The sequence below is a fragment of the Acomys minous genome, assembly GCF_964271855.1.
Source record: "Acomys minous genome assembly, chromosome: 1".
In the NCBI taxonomy this organism is placed as follows: domain Eukaryota; kingdom Metazoa; phylum Chordata; class Mammalia; order Rodentia; family Muridae; genus Acomys; species Acomys minous.
The window spans coordinates 110,142,735-110,167,620 of record NC_140483.1 but is presented as its reverse complement, the minus strand read 5'-3'; the positions used below and the strand labels follow the sequence as shown (position 1 = coordinate 110,167,620).

At 34.8% G+C, this 24,886-nt stretch overlaps 1 protein-coding gene across 7 annotated transcripts in view; it reads right to left on the bottom strand.

The window, feature by feature from the left end:
• SNTG1 (syntrophin gamma 1) overlaps window positions 1–24,886 on the bottom strand; it is a 707,225-nt gene that overhangs the window by 31,460 nt on the left and 650,879 nt on the right. For 5 of the 7 annotated variants that reach the window (XM_084773017.1, XM_084773015.1, XM_084773016.1 and 2 more), the window contains 2 exons: window positions 19,070–19,222; window positions 16,066–16,158 (listed from right to left, as the gene is read on the bottom strand). The exons of 1 other annotated variant lie outside the window; for it this stretch is intronic. In XM_084773017.1, the coding sequence (XP_084629143.1) occupies window positions 16,066–16,158; window positions 19,070–19,222 (246 nt within the window). Of the gene's footprint in view, window positions 1–11,576; window positions 11,672–16,065; window positions 16,159–19,069; window positions 19,223–24,886 lie in introns of all 7 variants that reach the window. One more of the 7 variants, XM_084773019.1, reaches the window with a different exon arrangement.

Genomic DNA, 24,886 nt, shown 5'->3' with positions numbered 1-24,886 from the left:
AGAAAAAAAATGGTCATCTTACCAGAAAATCTACTGAGTCAATTTAATCCCCATTAAACTTTCAACACAATTCTTCACAGATCTTGAATGGACAATGATAAGCTTATACGGAAAAATAGAAATACTCCATAGAAAGACAAAAGGGTACTAAATAAATAAAGAGCTTCAGGAGGTATCAGTACCTCTGATTTCATGTTGTACTACATGCTAATAAAAGCAGCATAGTGTTGGCACAAGGATGAACATGTTGATCAATGAAATCAACTTAAAGACCCAGACATAATTAAATATATCTAGGGGACACCAAAATTCTGATAAAGAAGCAAGAAATAAACACTGAAAAAAATGACAGCCTCTTCACTAAATGGTGCTATTCAAACTTTATGTCTGCGGGTGGAAGAATTAAAACGGACACATTCTTATCACACTGCACAAAACTCATACCCAAGTGGGTTAAAGAGCTCAAAAGAAAACTAGATACTCTGAATTGATTGAAGAGAAAGTGGGGAGTAGCCTTGAATACATTGGCACAAGAAAAGTCTTTCTGAAACAGAACACTGTTAGCACAGGCACCAAGATCAATGATTAATAAATATAACATGATGAAACTGAAAATCTTCTGCACAGTAAAAAGACATGAATATTTGGACAAAGCATCAGCCTACAGAATGGGAAAAAAATAGAGGATCAATATCCAAAATATAGAAAGGACTCAAGAAACTAGATATAAAAAAGTAAATAACTCAATAAAAATGGGATGCAGAACTAAATAGACAATTCTTAAAAGAGGAAACTCAAATGACTGAGAAATATTTAAATAAATGTTTAACACCTTTAGCCAATAGGGAAACATAAGCCAAAACTGCTTTGAGATTCAATCTGATAAAATTCAGAATGGCTAATAGCAATAGCACAGATGATTCTCAGGCTGGGGAGAATGTGAAATAAGACAAGCCCTCATCCACTGATGTGAGCACAAACTTGTACAGCTACTGTGGATATCAGTGTGCTAGTTTTTCAGTAAGATGGACATCGATTTACCTCTAGATATAGCTTTCTCACTCTCAGGCATATTCCCAAAAAGTCACTTCATCCTACCACAGAGACAGTTGACCAATAATGTTTGTTGCTGCTCTCCTCATAATAGGAACTGGAAATAGCCCAGATGTTTTTCAATAGATAAGTGTAGCATGATTCAATGATTAAAAATTATGAAATTTGAAAATTTTGGATAAATATAACTAAAAAATGATCCAGACCTAGAAATACATAGATGGTGTGTATTCACTTATATTGGATGTTAGCCAATACATTAATGATAACCAAGCTACAATGTTGGTTATAACAAAGCTAAGACCACAGTGGTTAGATATAAAGTAAGGTCCTACAGGGAACAGATGGACCTTGTTAAGAAAGGGTGATAGATTAGATATTTATAGATGGATGAAGGGTATTACATGATCAATGAAGAGATAGGGAAAACGTGGGGAAATAAATGGAGAAACAGCTAAAATCAAGGCCATTTTAGCTGTAGCAAAGAAATTTAATGCATTACATGTGTGTGTGTGTGTGTGTGTGTGTGTGTGTGTGTGTGTGTGTGTGTGTGTCCCATCTGAAAGTCTCTTGCCACCAAATGAGATTTTCAATATCAGGATTGGGCTTTTGGCTAAACGAGTTCCATAATGCTTTGCAAATAATCCAGGCTGTTTCCAAAACTGCTGTGTGCTCCCTACAAACTGATACCAAGTTTCCATTACTGGTGAGAACACCTATATTGAACATTGAGAAATTGATCTAGGGCCTATATAAAGCCTTCATAGCTATGTTCAGTGTATTTGGTGCAGGAAAGTCCTCTACTTGATATCAAAAGAGGAAAATAAACATAAACCCAGACAAAAGCATTTTTTTCTACAATGCTTTCCTGTCCGTAGATATGCTAGGGTTATTGTAGTACAAAACTTGTGGAAATTATCAAACAATCTCTCATTTTACTGAAGACTCACTCAATAAGATGGAACCCCTATATGACACCATGTTTGAATAAGATTCTGAGACTAGATAGTCCAAGTATAGGGTAAAATCAAATACTATGATACTATTATAAAAATAAAATAAAATGAACCAATAAAATTATTTCTAATGACATTCTGCTATATTTTTAGATAAGTGCCTTTCTCAGGCACAATCAGAATTTTCTCCCTACAGAAGATGGTAAATAATACAGAGATATAAAAAAATTATGGAGAGAGAAAGAGAGAGAGAGAGAGAGAGAGAGAGAGAGAGAGAGAGAGAGAGAGGGAAATATTATATCCTATACCCTATGAGCATATACAGGGGGAGGAGGTCCCCCTCAGTCACAGTCATAGGGGAAGGCAGTAAGGGGAAAATGGGAGGGAGGGAGCAATGGGAGGATACAAGGGATGGGATATGTATTGATACATGGGATACAATTGAGATATAATATGAATAAATTAATAAAATACATATTTTAAAAAGATGTCTCCATAAATTCCCTCTCTTCAGGTCTCAGGGAAACCTTCAGGAGAGGTGGGAGAAAGAATGTAAGAGCCAGAGGATATGGAGGACACCAAGAAAATAAGACTCTCAAAACCAACATGATCAAAGTTAATATGGGCTCACAGAGAAAGAAGCATCAAGCACAGGGCCCGCACTGGTCTGTACATTGTCCTCTGCATATATAATTTTGCTTCCAGTTTAGTGTTGTTAATGGTTTCCTGAGTGTTTGAACAACTGGATCTTCAATGCTTTTGCTTTCTTTAGGGATTTTATCCTTCTGTTTGTTTTGTCCAATTCAGATAGATGTGTTAGTTTTATTTTATCACAATATATTATTATATTTTATTATTATATCTTAAAAGATTGTTTGTTTTCTAAGGAGAGACAAATTAGAAGTAGACTCTTTTTGTGGGGTGAACTGGCAGATATAGAGAGAGGAAAAATTATAATCGAGATATATAATGTGAAAAAAACCTCTTTTCAATAAAAGGCAAAGAGTAAAATATTTTGTCAAAATATATAAAAATCTGTAAAGCACTGTGAAATCCTGTCTTTATAGTATGTGTGATACACAACTGTGCAAGACTGGTGCTTTCTATTTTCTCTCAATAATATGAAATGGAACCTTGCTAATTCAATAAATATTTCCCACTAGCCATGATAATTTTCACTTGTTAAATTTGATAATTCTGAATTGATTCTGAATTTCATCAGATTCTGCTTGATGATGATGAAGTTTACAAACAGAAGAAAAATATAAACAAAAATAACATCAATATTTGCAAAACTCTCTGTCACAAAAAAGTGTTTTGTAAGTAATATGAAATAAAAGGTTTTAAATATTAGCATTTAGAAATGGGATTAGATATGTGATGGAGTTTAAATACACAAGTAAGAATGCAAGGAGAAGCATAGAACATGGGGCCGCACTTTCATTATAGTAAGGGGTAACTCAAGATGCTTGGTGGGAAGGTAAGCGACAAACATAATCATACATATTGACCAAACTCTGTTAATGCTTGAAGAAGATGTAGTAAAATAAGTATGAGTAACAATTGTTTATGTAAGAATACTAGAAGTTTTTAGTTCACATATGCAAATAGATGGGAATTTTAAAGAACATGGCATCGGATGCTATCTAAAGGATTTTAAATGTACTTTGGACACTCTATACATAAGCACTATGTCAACATGACATACTCCCTGTCCCCCACAGTTACGATCCATATCCCCATGCCTCCCCAACTCTTGACTTTTTTCTTCTGTAATTATTACTACTACATACTTCTGTTTTATATACCCACATTATATGTATATATACATATATATATATGTGTGTGTGTATGTGTTATAAGTTTGTATATATACATGTATGTATATAAAAACCTATTAAGTCCTTTGAGTCTTGCTTGTGCATATATGTGTTCAGGGCTGAAGTTTTGGGAAAGGATAATCTCTACAGAAGTTTGTTCCTGGAGGAAAATGCCTCTCTCTCCCCCACAGTAGCCATTACCTCTTCTTTCTCTAGGAGGTGTTCTTGTGGGAGTTCCCTTGTGTTCATATATCAATGGTATTGCTATTATGTTCATCTCCACTCAGCCTTATGTGGAGGCTTCATAGGTGCATTTCCTTGTCCTGTCTAAGGGACACTAACTAGCAGCAGGTACTTTGGTCCTCTGGCTTTTAACCATCATTTTGTCCACTCTTCTTCAGTGTTTCAAATCGTAGGGGTTATAGTGCATATGTAGCAATTGGGATTGGCAATCAGTGGTCAATTATTCTTTGCATTTTGACTAGTTAAGGATTTATTCATCTTCAGATACAAGTCTGCAGAAAAAAAAATGCTTACAGAAAAATTCCTGCTTGGATTTTCTTAAGTCCTGTGTCCGGTGTGGAGTGTCCTCAGCAGAAGGTCTCTCCTTCGTGCTCTGGTAGGAAACTGAGGGCCACATCAACAGCTTCCTTATAGGAAGCCCCTTATAATCCTCTGATCAAGAGATTTGAGGGAAGCTGTTTGTACCCTGAGGGCTTTGCTGTTGTTTTTGTTGTTAGAGAGTACATGTCTCATAAAAGAAACACCATCATGCATGTATCATAACCCATATACATGTTCACACAGACACATAATATGTATGTCTTTTAAATAAGTGTAAAAAATAAATGTTTCATGATAGATTTTCACACATCCTTATTATTTTCTCTCTCCCCTATTACACTGTACTTCCCTCTTTCTCTTTTCACCCATTATTAGCTTCCTATTTTTACTATTACAAACTTAGTAGCACCTGATTCATATTATGCATGTGTCTAAATTCCCTTTCTTCTACCTCACATTATAGTTTATTTCTACTTTCTCAATTTTGCTGACTACTTCAGGTCATATACATAAGTCTAAAGATCCAGAATTAGGCTCCACAAATAGGAAAGAAAAATGCAGCATTCGTTGTCTGGGAACAGACTACCTCACTTGCTATATGTTCCAGTCCCATCCATTTACCTACAAATGCCATGATTTCATTTCTATCTGTATCTGAATAGAATAGAATACTATATCTTCACTAGCCATTCATTAGGTTGTTTTAAATTCTAAGCTATTGTGAATAGGGCAGCTTGTAACAGAGCTGAGCATGTATGTTCAGGATTAACACCACAAAGTGACATAGTAGATTTGCTCTCAACTCTTCTAGAATTTTACACAATGATCTGCTTTTTAATTGGGTGCAAGAAATTGCAGTTTCAACAATACTAATGGAACATTTGTTTTCAGTGATTTTCTTAATCCTAGCCATTCTCCCTGGGGAGAAATAAAGCATCAGATTAAATTTAATCTGCACTTGTCTAATTGCCAAAGATGATACACACTTTTAAAAGTATTTCTTAGCTACATTTTTTCTTATTTTGATAACTCTGTTCAGATCTATAACCTATCTTTAGTTGGGTTGTTTATCTTCTTTGCTGTTTTTTAGTCTTAATTTTTCTGGATATTAATCCACTATTTATTATATATGTGGCAAAAACTCTCTCCAATTCTGTGGGTTTTCTTTTCATTAGATTGATTCTTTTGCTGTCTATAAACTTTTTAGGTTTATGAGGACCCATTTATGAACTATTGGTCTTAATTCCTGAGCAAATGTAGTTGCAGCATTTCAGATTTCACTTCAGGTATTTTGTTTTTTTCCATTTGAATTTGATTTGTTTTCAGGATAATAGGGAGCATTCGGTTTTACATTGACATCTTTATTACTATTAATATTTGACATCTTTGTCCTATTTGTTAAAGTTACTTGGAATCTATAAAGGGCTTTTGGCAGGACTGTCATTTTAGCAATATTAATTTTACCAGCCCATGAATATTTGAAGTCTTTTTATCTTCTAGTGTTTTACTCAGTGTCTTTATTGAGAGATTAAAAACTATTTTTAATCTAATATTTACAACACAATTAAAAATTAGGATCTAATATCCCCCATAAACAGGGGTACAAAACTTCTCAATTAAATAGTAATACTTGCAAACAAAACATAGGAATATAGAAAAAAAAAAGATCATTCATCCAGGTCTAGTTGGCTTTATCTCAGAGATGCATGATTTCTTCAGTATAGATTAAAGCAGTAAATTTAAAAAAAACATGAATGATCTTAAGAACAAAAGGTATATAATCATATCAGTAGAAGCAGAAGAAGCCTTGGATAAAACGCAACTTTTGTTGTTGTTGTTGTTGTTGTTGTTGTGACAACAGTCCTTGAGAGAACATGGTGTTATACCTCAAATTAAGAAGGCCTATAGATGACAAACTTACATCCAACGTCATCATATATATAGCTAAAAATTTTTCCAACCACACCGTGGAACTGTATGTTGGAATAGAATATCATTAACCCTACCCAACCAGAGCAGTAAGAAAAGGACATTAAAGGGATACAAATAGGAAAAGAACTCAAACTATCTCTATTTGCATATGGTATAGTATTATCTCTGAAATATATCAAAATTTTAATCAGAAAACTTTTAGAAATAATCTATACTTCCCACAATGGCAAGATAAATAACAAATTACAAAATTTAGCATCTTTTCTACATTCCAATAATACATAAGTTGAGAAGAAGATCATTGAAGCATGCCTATCTACAGTAGCCTTGAAAATATCTAGGATTAAGTCTAAACAAAAAGGTTAAAGATCTTACTAAAAAAAGTGTTTCGAGTTTTAAGATCGCCATTCTTTCTTAGGTCAGTACTCCAGTTTCAATGTGATATCAAGCAACAATAATGCATATGTGACTGGTAATAAAATATCACTTTGAGTGAAGAAATTGAGGAGCATGATCAACACTGTGTAATTTCTTGCAGAAGACAAATTGCTAAACATTGGAGATGAGTATAGATCCTAAATATTCATTAAACACTTCAGTGAGCATATAGGAAACATCCTGTAGTCCATCCTTGAGATTTGCTGTAGCGTTGCCTTGGCGATTGATGGGAATAAGAATGATATCATGATAAGACTTTGCATACTGCAACTCTAGCTCTTACAAGAGACATGTAATAGCTAAAGTTATTGCCAGTGGTGTACATGATATAATTAGAAACATCATTCTTCGTATTTTACCACTAAGAAGCAAGAGTAAATCCTACCTTTCTTTTTTATGGCTATTATCTGTGACTGCTATTTCTTTTATCTTCATTTGCTTTTTTGATTTTCTGCAATTATTTGCTTAATCAAATATCAGCTACCCACTGATTAACCATTATCATGACTGAGTTTCCATTGTTAATAATTTCCTTCATCTTAGTGTCAGGATCTTCTTACACCAAGACACCAAACCAGAAACCAATGTCCTCGAACTGTTCTGTGTCATTATTTCCTTGTAAGAATGCTGGTGCTATTCTAAGGTTTGTTTTCCTTATTACAGAAGTAATAAAAACAGTTCCCACACTTTTTTTTATCTGAATAAGGTCCCTCATTATAATTGTATCAAATTGTGAAATATCTAATAATGTATAGTAGAAAGAAGAATAAAAGAAGCCTGGATTTTTTTCTTGCATTTAAAAACAGATTTTAAAAAATACATACAAGCCTTGCACAGACAGAGAAGGTTGTATTCATATATATTTATGGATATATATATATATATATGTACCAGGCCACAGAGGAGGAGGATACAGACAGTACAGACGAGACATGATAGGCTGGGGTCAGATGTTAGGAGAGGAGGGTTCTCCTTTCTGAGAACTAGGTGAAGGGGAGGGGAATGAGGGCAAAGGAAGGTCCAGGAGGTGATGAGGGAAGGGGCCATGATCAGGATGTAAAGAGCACCATTTAAAAATATATTAAAATAAAATTAAAAATCCCCTTGTGTGCATGTGCATATGTGTGTGCATGTGCATGTGTGTGCGTGTGCGTGTGCGTGTGTGTGTGTGTGTGTGTGTGTAGAAAGTAAGTCATTCTATAAATTCTGTTACTGTAGAGAACCCTGACTAATACAGACTCATAAATAATTCCTTGCCAACCTCTGTGTAGGACCTAACATCTTATGACTAACAAAACAAAACAGGTAAACCAAAACCCATTTTCCGCAAAAAGGGGATAAATATTCTATCATAAAGCATCTGAGGCATATAGTTGAGATATCTCTCCTTGGAGTAGCTGCTTTTTTGATAATTACACCAGTGTATTTCAAAAGTGTCTTGATAACTTACTTTGTTCTGTTACTATAAAAACTTTATAAAACTCTATATTTTAATATAGAAATATGAAATTTGGTGGAAATCATCCATGAAGCTTGGTCATAATTGCTAATATTTGGTTCCAGAAGAAACTTTTTTAAAAATTTCTTTTGAGGTGAGAGCTGTATTTATGTGCCAACAGTAGAACTTATTTAATTTTTCTGTCAGCATATTCTTAAAATTCAAAGAAGTTTATATTTCTGAAAACTGGTTGTTAACATTTGATTGTGAGGTAAATGACATAATGTATAAGACCTTGTATTATTTTAAATATATATGTGGTTATGCTGGGATTCAAATTCTCTCTGCCGAATCCTCCTTTATGAGCGTGGTGCTGTAAGTGGAACCCAGAGCTTTGTACATGATGAACATGTTCTATACTACTGTGTTATATAACTGCTTACATCATCTTGGCTTGTTTGAAGTGTTGTACAATATCCTATGTAGTTGAAACTGAGAGTGAGTTGCTCAGTAACAGAGTATATAAACTGCATGCTTGAATAGGTTTGTGTAGTATTAATTTCATTGAGGAGATTCAAATAGATCTTAAATTGTGTTTGCTCAAATTTGGGTGATCCCAATTGCAGCGACTTTCCTGAAGTACTCTACCTGCTAAGAATTACATTTGAAACAGAAGCCTCCAGGGATTGAATTTATGATGTGCACAAAGGCAGTGAGTTGCATGTGATCACATTACAGGTAGAAACTGCTGGAGCGACACCTGTGTTCGTAATTATAGTACCCATTGCTGTTCATAGTCTCTAAGCCCTGTTGTTATCAATATTGTTCTGGAGGTGCTTTTCCAACGAAACCTCTACAAGTTCATTTTAAGTGATACAAAAATATATGGCATGATTTTTATATTAGAAGAAAATTAAGATTGCCTGTCCTTTATATTTACATTGAATTAGGCAACTTTAGTAACCTCTACACAGGTAAATCTCATGAAATAGTTAGATACACTGTGAATCCATTTCTCTAGTAAGGAGTATTTCCTTGCAAGCCACCTAAGCTCAAGAATCTGGGGATATACTTAATTCCATTCTGTTTGTCTGGGATCTATTCACAGTATGTCCCTAGGGTTGTTTATTCACTTTCTCACTGCTCTGCAACCCTAAAGCCCCTCCCTAAGCTATATGATGCCAATAAGCTTCCCACTACACTGCCAAAGTGTCCTTAGAAGTGTCCTTGTTACTTTTTGTTAAAATGATTAATAGCTTTTGATGGCAAATCACACCTAATTGTCTCTTTCTGTCTCCAGTCATTCTGGGTGGCACAGTTTAACATGTACAGGTCTTCAGTTTCTCCTAAGGCCAGAAATTAAAGTATGATTCACTTCATACCCCTTTCTCTCTCATCTTTGAAGCCTAAGAAATAGAACATAACTAGGCTTTCCTCTGTCTCTCATGGGAGCTTAAGGAAGGAGCGAGACAGACCTACATGCTTCAACTACACCAAATTGATGGCTGAAAGGCAGCCTTCTCTCTGGATCAACCCTTAAATACTACAGGAGTGCCACATAATACCTTTCACTGATAGAAAGTTGTTGGTCGGTTGACATCCAGTGTAATGAAAGAACCACAGCAAATTTATTCACAAATCACATTTTAATATGAAGTCTCCAGCTAGTGTCTGCTAGTCCCCAATTCCGTTCTGCACCCAATACTGCTCCTTTGCACTACCCATACCAGTAATGGCAACATCACACAGTGCAACATCCCTCTCTTGGGTCCCTAACTATTTCAATGGGGCCAAAACATCTCCAGTGAAAATTATTTTTTCTAACAATCTCCCAGGACCCTCCATTCTATCTCATGCCATTCCATGCCATCCCGAAATTGCAAGAAACTATTAAACTGCACTGTCGTTCTTCTCTACTGAGTAATGAAAGGACAAAATGCAATATTAAAGTGACACCCAAGAAAAGAAATTTGGGAATGGGTGCAACAATCTCACGAGTCCTATAAATAACAAGACCACTTTTTGACATCTTGAGATTGCCGTGGTTGGTGCCCAAGCCCTGCTGTGATTAGAACTGCCCAGCTCTTTAGAGACTATGCAAGGAAAGCATCTAGCTGCCAGAAAAGGCTTATCATTGGCACTCACTGTTCCATAGTCCACAGACACCGCCAAACCTTACAGTAACTCTGTGGGAATGGTATTGCTCATAAGTACCTCTTGGAAGTGAAGATGAGTAAGGTTCACAGTGGCTGTCACACAAGTAGAGGCCTTGCAAGTACTGTGTTTCAAAGAATAAGAGCAACATAGTGCTGTCAGGGTAAATCAAAACAGGGAAAAACCACAATGGATTTAGCTATGGTTTGAAGAAGAGTCATTCAACATCCCAGATGTTAAAGGTTCAGCCCACAAACCACACTACAGAAAGGGGCTGTGATAGTCAGAGGTGGGACCTACATCAGGACTCTCATCTTTTTCTCTTCCTGTCCATGATGTGCTGTTCTACAACAAGCCCAGAATAAAAGAAGCACCACTCATGGTCTAGAGCCTCTCTTAAACTGTGAAACAAAATCTCTTGTCCTCTGGAACAAAATGTCTTCTAAAGATTCCTTGGTGAAAGGAGGTAGCATATAGTGATCAAGACAAAATCTACTGAAATATATATGGGATACTTAGAAATAATGCTTAAATACTTCTAATGTGAGCATTATGTTATAAGGTTGAAGAGTAGCTCTTATTTATTCATTTAATATGTGGAGTGTTCAACATTGGTCTATAAATTAATAAAACACTTGTATTTAAACAAAATTAATAATTTCAATATAAATTAACCAAAATGTATTGAAAACAATCAAACCAAGTATTATTAATAATAAAAAGCACATTAAAAGGCAAAATGTATCAATAATTATAAGAAATTTTTTGAGGTTGAGTTTATCTGTGTAGCCTTGGCTGTCCTATACTAGCTTTGTAGACCAGGCTGGACTTGAACTCCCAGTGATCTGCCTTTCTCTACATTCTTGAGTAATATGGTTAAAGGCATTTATAACTCTACCTGCCTAAGAAAAACAAATTTGAAATTTTAAATGATGTAGAAAAATAAAGATATTAAGTAAGTAAATATGGAAAGTAGTTATTACTCTTAAAGATTGTTATGTTTTTACCTGATTTGTGTCATTATATAGTGTGAATAATTAATATGGATAGTAAAGTGTATATTAATTTTCATATTACTCTATTATCTATTCCAATAATACAATTTCAGGACTTTTTACGATTTTATCTGCACAATATTCACATAAACTTTGGATTAACACATCCCTCTGAGTGTTTACATAAGGTCTGATTTAAAGTACTTGAGCATTAGAAAAGAATTACCTGGGGGTTTGTTTCAGTGAATGTATGAGGTTTTATGCTTGTTGTACAATAAATACAGTGATCTTCATTCTCCCCAAAGAATAATGGAATGACATCTAAAAAGTAACATTAAATATTACCAACAAATAAATAACCTGTTTTCTTCTGATATATGTGTTATGGGATTGAGTTGTGAAAAAAAAAGACATCAAACTTCATATGAGTACTTTCATAGCCACATGGTGTCATGTGCACGGGTTAGGTTACTAATTTCATATGAGGACTGTCATAACCACATGCCTACATGTGCAGGGTAAAGTTACTAACAAAGTATTACCTTTTAATACTTCAATTTTATAATAAGATTTTTAATAACTGAATTAATGTAAGATATTTAAGAGTTATAGAATAAGTAGCATAAAAAGGAATATGATAGAATTTATAAACACACCATATTTTTATAAACACACTATAGGAAAAAACCAACAACACAGCAAAACATAAATGTGCTCCCTAATGTTGGGTGCTCATAACTTTTTACTTTAACAACAGTTTGTAATCGTTCTAATTCTCTACTTTTCTGCCTCATGCCATCATAGTTTTTCCTGCTTTTATTTTATTTTTGCATTATTTTCAGAAGCTTTATTTTTGAGAATTTCATACATGAATATTCTGCTTTATCTTTTCTCTTCCTCTTCTACCATGCAAGGTGGCCCATCTCCCACTCATATTGACAACCTTATCTCATACACATACACACACACACACACAATGTTTCTCCCAAATATTGACATATTTGCTGGTATTGTCATTATGTAAGTCTTGTTTAGGCAACCATAGTGTTGAGATTACATGGACACAATTTTCCTGTCACTTATAGAAAACATTACTGAAGGTGTCCTGTTTTGTTTTAGGTATTGTTTTTTTTTTATTTATTTACTTATTTGTTTATTTGGTTTTTTATTTTTGGCTCTTAGCTATCTGTCTTCTGGGCTGTTCCTTGATCCTTAGTTGAAGACATTCTGCTGTGAATGTACCAGTTGGAGAATCCCAATGTCACTATTCTCTGCATCTTTAAGTTAAGTTTCTCTGTAGTAGCCTTAACTTACTACGAAAATAAACTTTGTTGACGAGGGGTGAAAGATAACCATCCTTCTAATATTAGGATAATTATTTAGAATACAATCCTAAACTGTACTGATTTAGAAAATAACAGTAGCATGTTCTTCTTCAGGGTCTATGATCTACTTTCATGCGTAGTGGGCTGGGTTAACATTACAGGCACGGATCCTATCTTATTAAACAGGCCTTAACCCAATCAGACAGCCCTTGGTTACCTACAAGATGAAAAGTTCTACGATTGCACCATTGCATGTTTCCTGTCGAGCTTATTATGTAGGCTTTATAGCTGAGAAAGACTGCCGATTCCTTTTCTCCTACGGAAACTTGCATTTCACCTTTCTATGGTGAGAGTTTCTCCTTTGGGAGTAGGCTCCCAGGTCAACTCCAGCTTGGTTTTGCAAGACATGTATCTTTTGCATGTGGTGCCCCCACCACGAATTTGATTGAACAAGGTGAAGGTTCCGTAAGTGAGTCCATTATTCGTGACATATGTTTTACACGTTCTCTAAAATAATGTGTACGTTTTATGTTTGATGGCAGGGATAAGGAAGAATATAAGATTATACAACATTAGCTTCTAACATTTGGTAGAACTAATACCTACAAATTGTGTTATTTTATGGTTATTATATTAATAGATATAATTATGATGTTAAGATATAGTCATAACATATTTTTTGTTATTACTGGCTAAGGGATATCTCATACAACAGAATATGGTATAAATAGCTCATATGAGTGGTATTCAAATACCATAATGCAAGCATGAAGCAATAGCAGCAGCAACAATAATGAAAGCCTAACAGACTAATGTTTGACAGCTGATGGTCCCAGAGTCCTTTATCAGAGTAACAGCAAAAACAGGTAACAATGACTTGAACTTTTATTCATGATGAAGAATGAATACTTATACTATCCTAATCCTTTAACAGACATTTACACAGCATAAATACTCCTGTCTATAAAAATTGTTCCTGTGAGTTGGGTGAGGAGTGTGTGGGAAGCATTAGAGCTAGGCTCCTGGGATGTTCATGTCGATCATAGGATCATATCAGTTCATCAGCCTTCTCCTTGATATAAAGACATTTCAAAAATATATTCTAAAGCACTTTAATGTTGTTTGGCATCAGTGAAGAGAAAAGCAAATATGCTCCTACCAACCCATGCTCTCCGAATCTCAGTCAGAGGAGCCTTCCATAGTATACGTGAAATGTGGTTCAATTTGCACTACATTCTGACAGTCCCGAAAGCTTCCTCTATGAGATCTAGCTTTCAGACTACCAGAACATTCCATACACATTGTCAAGAGATGAAAACAACCAGCATTCACCAGATTTTATAACCGTGAACCACAACAATGACCAGAATGGCAGATATCTCTAAGTGGATAATAGTAACACTCATATTTCAGTGGTAATCTAGAGTTGTATAATTGGACTTAAGAGACACTCAACAGGAAGCAAATAATATCTGGTACTATGAATTTATTCAACTATACATGAGGTTATGGACCTAAGAGGAGAACATTCTCTTTACCTGACCAGTATAGTCTATAACCACATTATAAAATATCTTACACCCACAAATAAGAGTAGCTCCCAGTCCCCATCAATGAAAGTTCTCTATGCATCAAGTAGACACCATTACAGAAAGACATAACTGGTTAAAATGCAGAGAACAATTCATCATGAGGTACTCAAGTACAGTAAATAAATCTACAAGACAACTCCAACACCTAACACTTAGGAAATATCCTGAAAGTGAGAGTGGGAAGATTGTTAGAACCAGAGGATCAGAACATCTGATTAGAATTTATATCTCTTATAAATGACAGTGAAGCTATACACATGATAATGTCGACAAAATGGCTGCCTAAACATGATCAAGAAACATACTAATGAGAAAGGGAGGATATCATGGAGCTCCATCCCTAGAAAAAGAGATGTAAACAACCAACAGTCACCAGATATTATAACCATCTACCGCACAATTAAAGATTTCTTCAGGGAGGAGGCCCCTAATGGGTTACTCAATACCAAGTAATTGGCCCTAAAATTATATACATACAAATAAGGCAACAAACTCAGCACATGGTATTTATATATTTATGGATTTATATACATATGTGTTGGTGTATCTGTGTGTATGTGTGTTTAGAAGAATAACAATTCAAGGGGAAAAAAAGACCAAGGGATCGGAAGGAAATGGGGTGGTAATAGGAAGCAGTAAAAAGAAAGAGAGAATGTAAATGATATAATGACAGTTAATTAAAAATTTTATCTCAGCTGGAGATATGGATCAACAGTTAAGAGCATTGTTGCTGTTGCAGAGGACCTGGGTTTGGTTTCCAGCACCCACATAGAAGCCAAAAACCATCTATAAACTGAGTTCAAGCTGTCAATCAAGTTGACAACTCCATGAGCACTGTGTTCATGCAGTCGATAGATACACATGTAGGCAAATATCCAACTACAAAATGCATATATAATTTTTAAAATTTTCTGAAAATGTAAAGGGTTCAAAGAGTAAGCACTAATAAATAAAAATGTCTCCTGGAAATGAGGAAAGATCTCCAAAGTAGGTTTAGTGATAATAGCAGCATTCTATGACTGTATTTAATAACACCAACTTGCACCAAATAAGTAAAATATATAGTGTGTGAATTGAATTCTTTAAATGGTTGCTACTTTTCACTTCTGAAGCAGTATGCAAATCATCAACTTTGTCAAATATTTCTGAGAGACTAAGGCATGCCTGGTGGATATACTCATCACTCAGACTAAATAAAAATAAAAACTCCCATTTTAGAATTTTTTCTAAATCATTTTAATTTATTGCTTAATCTAACTAGCAAATTAATACTGAGGTTAATTAATTAATCAGTAAATTATATAATTCATTAGATCTACACTGACAGTCTTATTTTGATTTGGTAATAGTCTTACTGAAATTATCAAAAGCATTACTAATTCTGGGATTCTCAATTACCAAGTATTCTTGAGGCATCAAACAGAGACCACAAACTGTGTGACAGAATCTGTTTTTCTAGAGTGTAATATTGGATTTTATTGTGAATGTCAAAACACCACTAGCAGTCCTTAGACAATGGGAACTTTCTGAATGACAATCATAGGCACTAGATATTGAGCCATCATAAGTTCTCAATGCGTATGTATTTACCTTAGTATATTAATTATTTGCATTAATGGTGTTTTATTAAATTTAAAACTCTGGGAAAACAAGATTAAAATGTAATTTTTGTTCCATAAATAAAAATGAAGATCTTGTACGCAACATACAATTATTTTAAATGCTGCGGAGTTCAAAGGTTTTTCCTCTCATTAATAGTTTTGATATCCTGTTTCTCCTGCCACCTGGAACATATTACCTTTGTTGCTGCATCAAAGCAGATGAAGCCTGTGCTGAAGTCAATAGTGAGGCCCATTAGGTGACTCTCCAGCACACATGCATACGTCTTGCACTGGAGAAAACAGAGAATACTGTCAATTTCCATGTGGTTGGTATATCCTAAATGACAAGCAGAATATATAGATTATCCTCTCTATGAAGATAATATTTAGTAATTGGTTATAGTGTGGCTCAGTAATAGAATACGTTCCTAACATGAATAAGGGTCTGGGTTTGACCTCCAACATTATAATTTTACTTGCAAATATATTGGGAAGATGGATAAATATAGACACTAAAATAGAAAAGTAAATTAAATCAGATATGAAATAACTTGGGCCTTACAGACAACATGGCACATTGTTACATCTGGATGTCTACTTTTATTTGATTTTGATTCCAGTCCACAGTGTTATATTGTAGCAATAATATATATGCTTTAATTGTAACTCTTATATGAGGCAGCTATTTTCTTCAGCATTTTTGCTTATATGGCATTTGTTTTGTTATATTTATATAAAATACACTATCAAAATTATGACTAAACATATCAATTGCTTTTATCAGAATGTTATATTCATATAAGCAACACCTAATTTGCATTAAAAACTCATAACCATGACAAAATGTTTATTTGGAGTTAAAATAGAAGAATAGAAAGCATACTTCATGGGCCTTAAAAGTCCATGTTTAGGTATAATAGTATTTGTTTAAGACATGGATATCTTAGATAGCTGTACGCAGGCACTAGTAATTTATGAAAACTACAATCAACATTAAAGAGTGTTCAAGGACACATTGTGTTCTTTTCATTTAGGTTTAATTGTTTGCTATTTCCATGTACAACCATTAAAAAGAAGATTTCAGGTGAAAATGCCCTTGTTATAGTGCATTCGAATTTTCTCATTAAGTCTAACATTACAAGTTAAATTACATTGCCTCAATAATCATTAAAAAGAAGCAAATAAATGAGATAAATTGAAATCCACTATAATTTTACTCTATAACTAACATGTCAGTACATGTAATTAGTGTATTTAATATGTTTAAGTAATAAAATGTTTATGTATTGCTTAATTAAAATATTTATGTAATAAAAAGGGGATTATAGTCTGAAAAGGTGATAACCAAAATTACTGTTTTAAGAATGCTCAAAAAATGAATCACTTGGCAAGATTTTGTATAAATCCTTAAGTACATATACATAGGATATAGTTTTACCACCAGAAAAAAAATATAGAATTAATTCAAAAGGATTATAAATAAATGTAATAATTTTTGAAATTATATGCTCTCTAAAACATTATATTAAAATGGTAATTTTTGAACTGTATTAGTATACAGTTATAAAACAAATGGAGCCCTTTACTGTCAAAATTCACTGACCACAGAAAATTATAAAGTCAGTAAAATGAGCCTAAGTGAACTACACCTCACATTTCTTTTATTTACAAAGTATAACATTTTATTTACATAAGTTGTGACTTTTATTTTTCAATATTGACTACATTTTCTAAAGTTTAATTGAAATTTCAAATGATAATGTAGAATATACTCAAATTGTGTGCTTCCGTGTATTAGCCTTTCAAATAAATATGTTAGTATTTAAACTGCTTATTATAGATTCAAAACAAAATATATAAAACAGTAAGTATATATATTTGAAGGCAGAAAACATTACTTTGTAGTCCTTGCAGTACTAGTCTATTTCAAAATAAAAACAATTTTATTCATGATTTCTTCAATGGTATTAATCAAGTTATAACTTTTCTTCTTTTCTGCCCATTTTTCATTAGGTCATATTTTTCTATTTATTTTATTTCACTATGTTGAAACAGGATCTGCTATGGCACAGACAAAACCCAAATTCTTCATACAGCTGAGAATGCCACTCAATTCCTACCCTTGCCTTTACCTCCTAAATCCTGAAATTGTAAGCATGCATGGCCAGCTCCATCTCTTTAATTTTTACTAACTTTAACAAAAGGGTCATTCTTATATAAAAGTTAAACAATATTTTTCATGGTAGCATACTGACATTTTCAAATATGAAAATGACAAATCCAAACCTTTCAAATAATTGTGCCAATTTCTAGTGTAGCTGACAAAGAGAAATTATGAAATATGAGACAAGCCAAAACTTGAACAGAATACAAATACTTTTTTCATATATGTCACCATTTTTTAAGATGAGTGTTCATGTATGTTGGGCCTTGATCTATGGATCTACTGCAAGGGAAAACAATCTAATTAACTTCAAGTTCTGCTGCATCTTGTTCCAGGCCAACCGCAGAAGCAACTCTGTGGGGTGTTTCATTTCAAATTCTCATGTGTTTAAGAGGTGAAAGGCTCTATGAAGGTTGATCTAGATATGACTTTGGTAAATACTCCTGGGGACTTGTGATTTACAAAAGGTATTGGAGTTCTACCCATAACAGAATAAAATAAGCTACCTTAAAGCAACAAGTTTGTCCAAAGTTATTATGTGAGCCATCAAAAGAAAACAATGCAGGAAAGTGGTATTGTTTGCTGCAGTGGGAAGAAGGGACCGTCAGCATCCTGCTGTGGGAGGTGTCTGCTAGGCAGTAGAAGAACCCTTGAGGATGCCCATGGATCATGTGACCCTTGAAGAAAGCTTCACGTACTGTTCATGCTTTTGAAAGACAGAGATGACTAAGAGGCTTCTAGAACCTAGGTGACCATGTCTGAAGAATCAAAACAACCTCATAAACAGTGAACTAGGGCCAGAACATTTTCTGTATCATATTTGATTTATAGTAATATTTAATAAAAAGTATCCTACAAAGGGAAAATTATGAAAAAAAACTTCAAAGGCTGATTATTCATTTTTTAATGACAGTTAAACATGACATGCATTTGAAATGGAAGGCAACCTCACAGAACTGTCTCATATCCTTGGAGACCTCCAGCGAGTGGCTCCGTCTCCTTAGGTTTCATGCCTAGTGCACTCCACAGGCTCTCACCTGTATCCGCTCCACTTCCAGGAAGGTGGCTGTCTGGAAGGCGCGCTCCCATTGGGCAAGGTCACTCTCTAACTCCACAGAGAAGTAGAGGTCTTCCCCACACTCCGACTGCATAGTAAAGCAATGTTTCCTCCGATCCAGCAGGTCACTGTCCTGATGAAAACCTGGAGTTACACAGGCTGGCATACATCAATTCACACTCAGAACAGCAAAAGTCTACAAGTGCTGCTTAAAAAAGTTGTGTAGATTCCTCAACACTTACAGAATTCATAATTGTCATTTAGTCTTAATTTAGAACATTCACTGCAACCACATTTCAATGTCCACACCTAACACACCATTTCCTGAGGCACACACACCAGAAGGGACTGTAGTTTAGTTCTTACTAACAAAGGAATAACCACAGTGCTGAAAACACATAACCTCTCTCTGTTTGCAAAATAGACTGATACACAACTCCCTGACTTCCTTACAAAGCTGTCTGGACCTGAAATGACAATACTGGCATCATTCATAAGCAAAAGAGATTTTTACTGAGATGTTTTAAATAATTTAAAAATCATGAACCCATAGGAAATTAGGGGAAAAATTAGTGTAATTTGTCTACACCAATTACATTGTATTCCTCACCTAGGGAGCAAACATTTTCTTAATTTGTGTTGTTTTATTTCATTGTGTCAAATGATTTTGCTCCTAGAAAGTTTTTTACTAAGGTGTTTACAAGCCTAACACATTTTATTTCCAACACACTTTCCAAATTCAGAGATGTAATATATGAAAAAAGTATAGTGACATGTTTAAGTAACAGCACAACAGGTTCTACTATTTTCTAAGATACATAATTTGAAATATTTATTTAGTGTACTATAAATTGTCAAGAGCTAATCCTTGGTATTATATTCTTTGATGGAGGAAAGTACACAGATAGGCCATCTCTTAACAATGAAAATCGATCAAATTTTGGCTTTCACAGTGAAATTTAAAGAATATCTAGCTTTCTTGAATCCCAGTTTAATTTTTGCAGCTATGTTCTGGCAGTTACTTTGAATACTGTAGAATTGGGTTTGAGAGCTAAGAAGATGATTTATGCTTTGTCTAAAGGGAAAATACTAAGGATGCAGTGTGAGCACACCACAAAGATAAATAGATGGCATGGGGTTTTTGTTGATTTGGAGTGAATATTATATCTGCGGAGTATTTCAGTGATGTATTGAATAACAATAGAACACCAAATACACTGGTACAAATTATTGCGAGTGTAAATGTAAAACTGCATTATATGCTGCATCTTTATGGATTGGTAAATAATGAACATGAATTGAACAGTGCTGAAAAGTAGATGAATGTTTAACATAAAGTCCAAGGTTAATCTTCCAGAAAAAGGACAGGGTCTGCAGAGGCTTTAGGTGAGGATTGGAACATCTTGAAACCTACAAAGAAGGTAGAGGTCAGGGTAGGAGATGAGGTCACTGATTTTGAACTTGAACCTAAGTGTAATTATAAGCCACTCTATCAACAATGTTTCTTGAAATCCTTCATCTGTTTTGCCAGTTCCTTATCTTCTACTTCAAGTTTTTAAAATTACTTTTGGCACAAAATTATAACTAAACATTCCAGTTTTCGAAATTGTTGATTTAACTAGTTACTATATTGGTCTTAACTTCTTTTTTTGAATGGGGAAGGGACATTGTTGGTGGATATATGAGCAGGAGTGGATATAAATGTTCGAATACATAAGGAGGCCAGGGGTCAACCTTGGGTATTGTGACTTAAGAACTGTCAATGTCAATATTTTTCTACTTTGCCTTATTTTTTGAGACAAGATCTACTATTGGCCTGAAACTAACTCATTAGCTTAGGCTGGAGGCCAAGATTGCCAGGGGTCCTCCCATATTTGCCCTTTCAACTGCTGGGAGGCCATTCCAATTGCCAGTGTGTTAACATCTTATTTTCACATTGTTCTCATGTTTATCCAGTAGGCACTTTACCATCTCAGTTTCCTTCTGAAACCCACCATTTTCTTTGTAATCTAAAATGTTCATCAGGGACATTGCTATCCCTGCAATCTTTTCATTCTCATAATGCAAACACAATCTTAAAGTGACTTTAATGGACATATTTTATAGTCTCTTGATAAGACTTAATGGCCTTACTCTTTTCAAACCACACAAAGCATCATTTATTGCTGAGTGTTGAGCTCCTTAGGAACAAGTCTTCTCTAATCATGCCAACAAACATCATTTCGGCATTTATGACTAATAGCTGTTGTCATTTGAAAACGTCTCACACTGTGAACTTCTGTGAGCACCCAAGCATAGAGCGCACAGGTGGAAATAGCAATCACATTATAAGAGTGCTGTGAATTAAGAGTCAAGGAAAGGCTAAGAGAGAATGCAAGAAAAGAGAAAGTTTTGTCTTCAGAAGAGCCTGTAACATCATTAAGACTCTTTGTCGTCACAAGCCTGGAAGAAGCTAGCACACTGCCAAGATCCATGGAAAACAACAGGATGGGGTATCTGATTAGCAGAACTGCTGTTACAGAGAAGGGCACACAGGAGAGCAAGGCTGGAAGACATGTAGAAAGGCAGAGAACTGATGATACATCTGGCTATTTTTGTACTTGGTTTCTTTGAAGCAGGATTTCTCTGTTTAACAGCTCTGGCTGTCCCAGAACTCACTCTGTAAACCAGGCTGGCCTAAAACTCACAGAGACCCACCTGCCTCTGCCTCCCAAGTCCTGAGATTAAAGGCATGTGCCATCATCACCTGACACATTCTGACTACTTTCATGTAATGAAAGTGTCTGTAGCCCTCACAGCACAGCTTTGCTTCAAGAATGATGACCTTCAGTAGAGGCTCAGCATCTGCTGATTGCATTTCCATCCTTGCATTATGCACCATTTATTCTTCTCTTTGAAAATCTTCACTCATTGTCAAGGTGATACAAATGATGATGTCTCATTAATTATTTAAAATTATATAATTTAGCTTATATTGATGCATAGTAATTATTTATTAATAGCAGACTGCTCTACTATTAAGATGAGTGTGGAATAAAATATATCTGTATATTTCTTCTTGTATAATTGGCCCAGGAGACAGATTGATCTATATTTTCTCAGAATGTGATTTTTCATTCATTAGAAAGTACAATTTAATAATGGTGATTATAATAAAAATAGCAAGCCATATCACAAGCATTAACGTTCTATCTCATGTGTGACCTCTCCAAAGGAAATATCCACTTCAATTACGACAACCTTTGTATTGACAGTGGCCATTTGCTGGGAAGTCAGACAAAAGGACAGCTTTTTATGAATGCTAATGAATTGTACTTTCTAAAGTTTTATAAAATTATCTTTTACCAGCACAGATTTAAAAATTTTTTTGAGCATATACTTGCCACAACTTTTCTATTTTGATGAAAATGTGTAAGATGAAGCAGAAAAATCATTGAAATTTAACAGATTGCTAGGGTGGCAATCTCTGCATGTACCAGTGTGGTTCCTGCCTCCTTCACTTATCATTGCACTGATCATAGAAACCATTTCCCTTCAAGCTGATGGTATTTTTAATGTTAGAATGAGTAAATAAATGGCCACAAAAAGATATATTTTGTATATTTTACTAAATATCAGCCACTTGTAAACACTCTCACTTTATCTGCCATTTGCTACTACTGTATTTACTTGATCATTTATTGAGTAAGGAAACCATTCAACAGTTAGATACAGAGTTGCTTTAATCAAACAAGCACTGTGGTTTATTTTAAGGAAAAATTATCAGGCATAAAATATTCCTCCACTAAAAATAATGTTTGCCATCCTTTTGCAGTTATTGTAATCATTGAAACTGTTATAAGTAATCACACCAGAAAATTAATATGTATTTAAATTCAAACTTGAATCTTATTTAGCAGTAGATGTCAAGGGCAAATCACATGTACAAACACCAGATCAAATCAATATCTGGTCCATTAAATGAAATGTGAATCACATGACTTCTTACAACATTATTTTATTTTTATGAAAATAAAAATCTTCTCTAGAAATGGAGAAAGGAGGGTCAGATATTCAAGATTATGTATAACTATATAGTGGGTTCAAGGCCATGCTTGACAAATGAGAGCCTACATCACTCATAATCTTGATATATCTTTTTATACATATAATGATTTCTACACAAATAAAAATATTTTATAAGTATTTTTCTGATTACATAGGAACACACAGATCACACTACTGGGGAAAGCAGGTAGGCTAATGGTGGGCTTCTTCTTCCTTTTCCCCAATTTTCATATTCAAGAAGTATTCATTAACTCTATAGCTGACCACCTGCTGCAACCACCCTTCCCTTCCTACATCTATCTGCAGTATAGACAATGTCTGGGGGACAGAGGAACAGAGGCTGGGAAATGGACTGAAGGGGACAAACCAGGAGCACAAAGCTCCCCCCTCATTGCAGCTGGACAACCCCAGTTTGAAAGGCACAAGCTTCAAACACTGTGTGCTCCTCCAAATATGGGAGAAAACATGAACACCCTGGGGAACAGAGGGTCTGCTGCAGCAGCTGTAGCAGCAGCAGTCAGTGGTCAGGCACAGCAAAACAAGTGAACAAAAGAGCTATATCCAAAACACAGTCTTAGGGACTTCTTAGACTAAACAAGTCTGGATGAGAAAAATAATACCCCACCCAACTCCCACTCCTATCACAGCGGACTTCCCTGGGGTTGGGAACCACAAGCTCCAGCATACTGCACTCTTTTGAGTACTGGAGCAGAATAAAGGATCAACAGAGTGGAAGCAACCCAGCATTCTGGCATCTAAGCCACTGTTATAATCTGTAGTTGATTCCTCTGAGGAGAACAAGTAGCCAGAAGAACCCTATGAAATCAGAGATCATAGGTGGCAGAGCTAGGACAAATCTAGATCCAGGAGAACAGCATCTCCCAACCCAGTATATGAAGCAGCTGCCTTCCAAAGATACTCACCCCCATGACTGCCAGCTTAGAAATCCCAAGCCCTTTTCCCAGATGCCTAAAGGAGAGGGTAAGAAGACAAACAACAAAAACCAGGACAGCATGGCCCCACCAGAAATCTCAGACATCAGCAGATACTTTAATGCAGCTGAATCTCAGGGAAATGGCCTTAAAATAATGTTCATACAGTTTTTTGAGAATTATAAAGAGGAAATGAATAGATCCAAGAATTTCAGTAAATACAAATAGAGGCCATTGGGAAAAACAAGAAACTACAAAGAAACAGGAAAAGGAAATGAGCAAAGGTCTTCAAGACATGAAAATGGAATTAGATGCCACTTTAAAAAACTCAAATTGAGAAAAATCTCAAAATGGAACAATTAGAGAAAAAAGCAGGAATTGAACAGACAAGTATAACCAACAGAATCGAACATTGGAAGAGAGGATCTCAGGGCCTGAAGATCCAATAGAAGAAACTGATACACGTCTCAAAAAATATATTAAAACAGAAAAATCTGTGACACAAAGCATGCTAGAAATCACAGACATCATGAGAAGGCATAACTTTAGGATTAGATTATAGGTAGATGAAAAGGAAGATGCAAAGTCCCAAGGACCAGAAAATGTTTTCAAGAAAATCATAGAAGAAAATTTCCCCAACCTAAAGAAAGGAATGCCCTTGAACACACAAGAGGCCTAAAGACCACCAAATATACTAGACCAGAAAAGAAAATCCTCCTACCACGTAATAACCAAAACACTAAATGTACACAACAAAGAAAAGATATTAAAGGCAGCAATGGAAAAGACTAAGGACCATATAAAAGCAGAGACATCAG